Below are 775 nucleotides of genomic sequence, written 5' to 3'. Positions count from 1 at the left end.
ACCATCTAACAGTTATATATATATATTCAAATAACAGAAAACAACCTTTTTTTTAACCGAAAATAATGTATGAAAATATTATTAATCACCTATTTTTTTAATTTTTTTTTTCATATTAAACTTTTTGTATCTATGTTTTTGATACTAAGGTAAAGCAAATTACTAACCCATATAATATATGATAATCAAAGATAAAATTTATTATTATTTCATTAATTAAAAACATCACATTTTTCAAACAACCAAATCACACACAAACAAACACTTTAACACACAATAATTAAACACAACCCTACAATCTATATGTACTTATGCCCCGGCTGTCTAGTAACCGGAGGATAAACCGCCGGAACACCACCCATCGGCGGCGGCACAACCCCCTGCGGTTGTGTATGCCCATAAACTCCGGCGACCGGAGCTTGACCGCCGGTAAGACAACTGCCGGAAAGACAAGAAGAATGTTTCTGCTTAGAATGCAACTTTTGTGCAGCATGTTCAGCCTTTGATTCATGTAACCTCATCTTAGCCTCTGCCTCCTTCACCTTACGCCTCTCTTCAGCAATCTCCCTTTCTTCCTTAGTCCTTGCCGACGCCATTTCCATCTAAATCAATCATTAATAAGTTTATTAAGCATATATAACTAATTAATACAAATAAATGTAAAATTATAAATAGAATAATTAATTACCTTTTCTTGGGTTTTAGCTTTGCCGATCTCAATGTGTTCTTTGGCAGCACTAGCCATGTTACTCACCTTCTGTTTTGCAGATTGCAT

The 775-nt window shown here is 34.5% G+C and overlaps 1 protein-coding gene across 1 annotated transcript; it reads right to left on the bottom strand.

Annotated features, from left to right (window-relative positions):
* Window positions 1-299: 299 nt before the first annotated feature.
* On the bottom strand, window positions 300-775 carry LOC124923605 (late embryogenesis abundant protein 18-like). The gene is made up of 2 exons (XM_047463570.1): window positions 689-775; window positions 300-602 (listed from the first exon to the last, which is right to left on the bottom strand). Exons 1-2 carry the CDS (start codon window positions 773-775, stop codon window positions 300-302), a joined length of 390 nt encoding a protein of 129 aa, XP_047319526.1.

The sequence above is a fragment of the Impatiens glandulifera genome, chromosome 2, assembly GCF_907164915.1.
Source record: "Impatiens glandulifera chromosome 2, dImpGla2.1, whole genome shotgun sequence".
In the NCBI taxonomy this organism is placed as follows: domain Eukaryota; kingdom Viridiplantae; phylum Streptophyta; class Magnoliopsida; order Ericales; family Balsaminaceae; genus Impatiens; species Impatiens glandulifera.
Note: the sequence above shows the minus strand (reverse complement) of the source record. Positions and strands in the feature narration are given on the sequence as shown.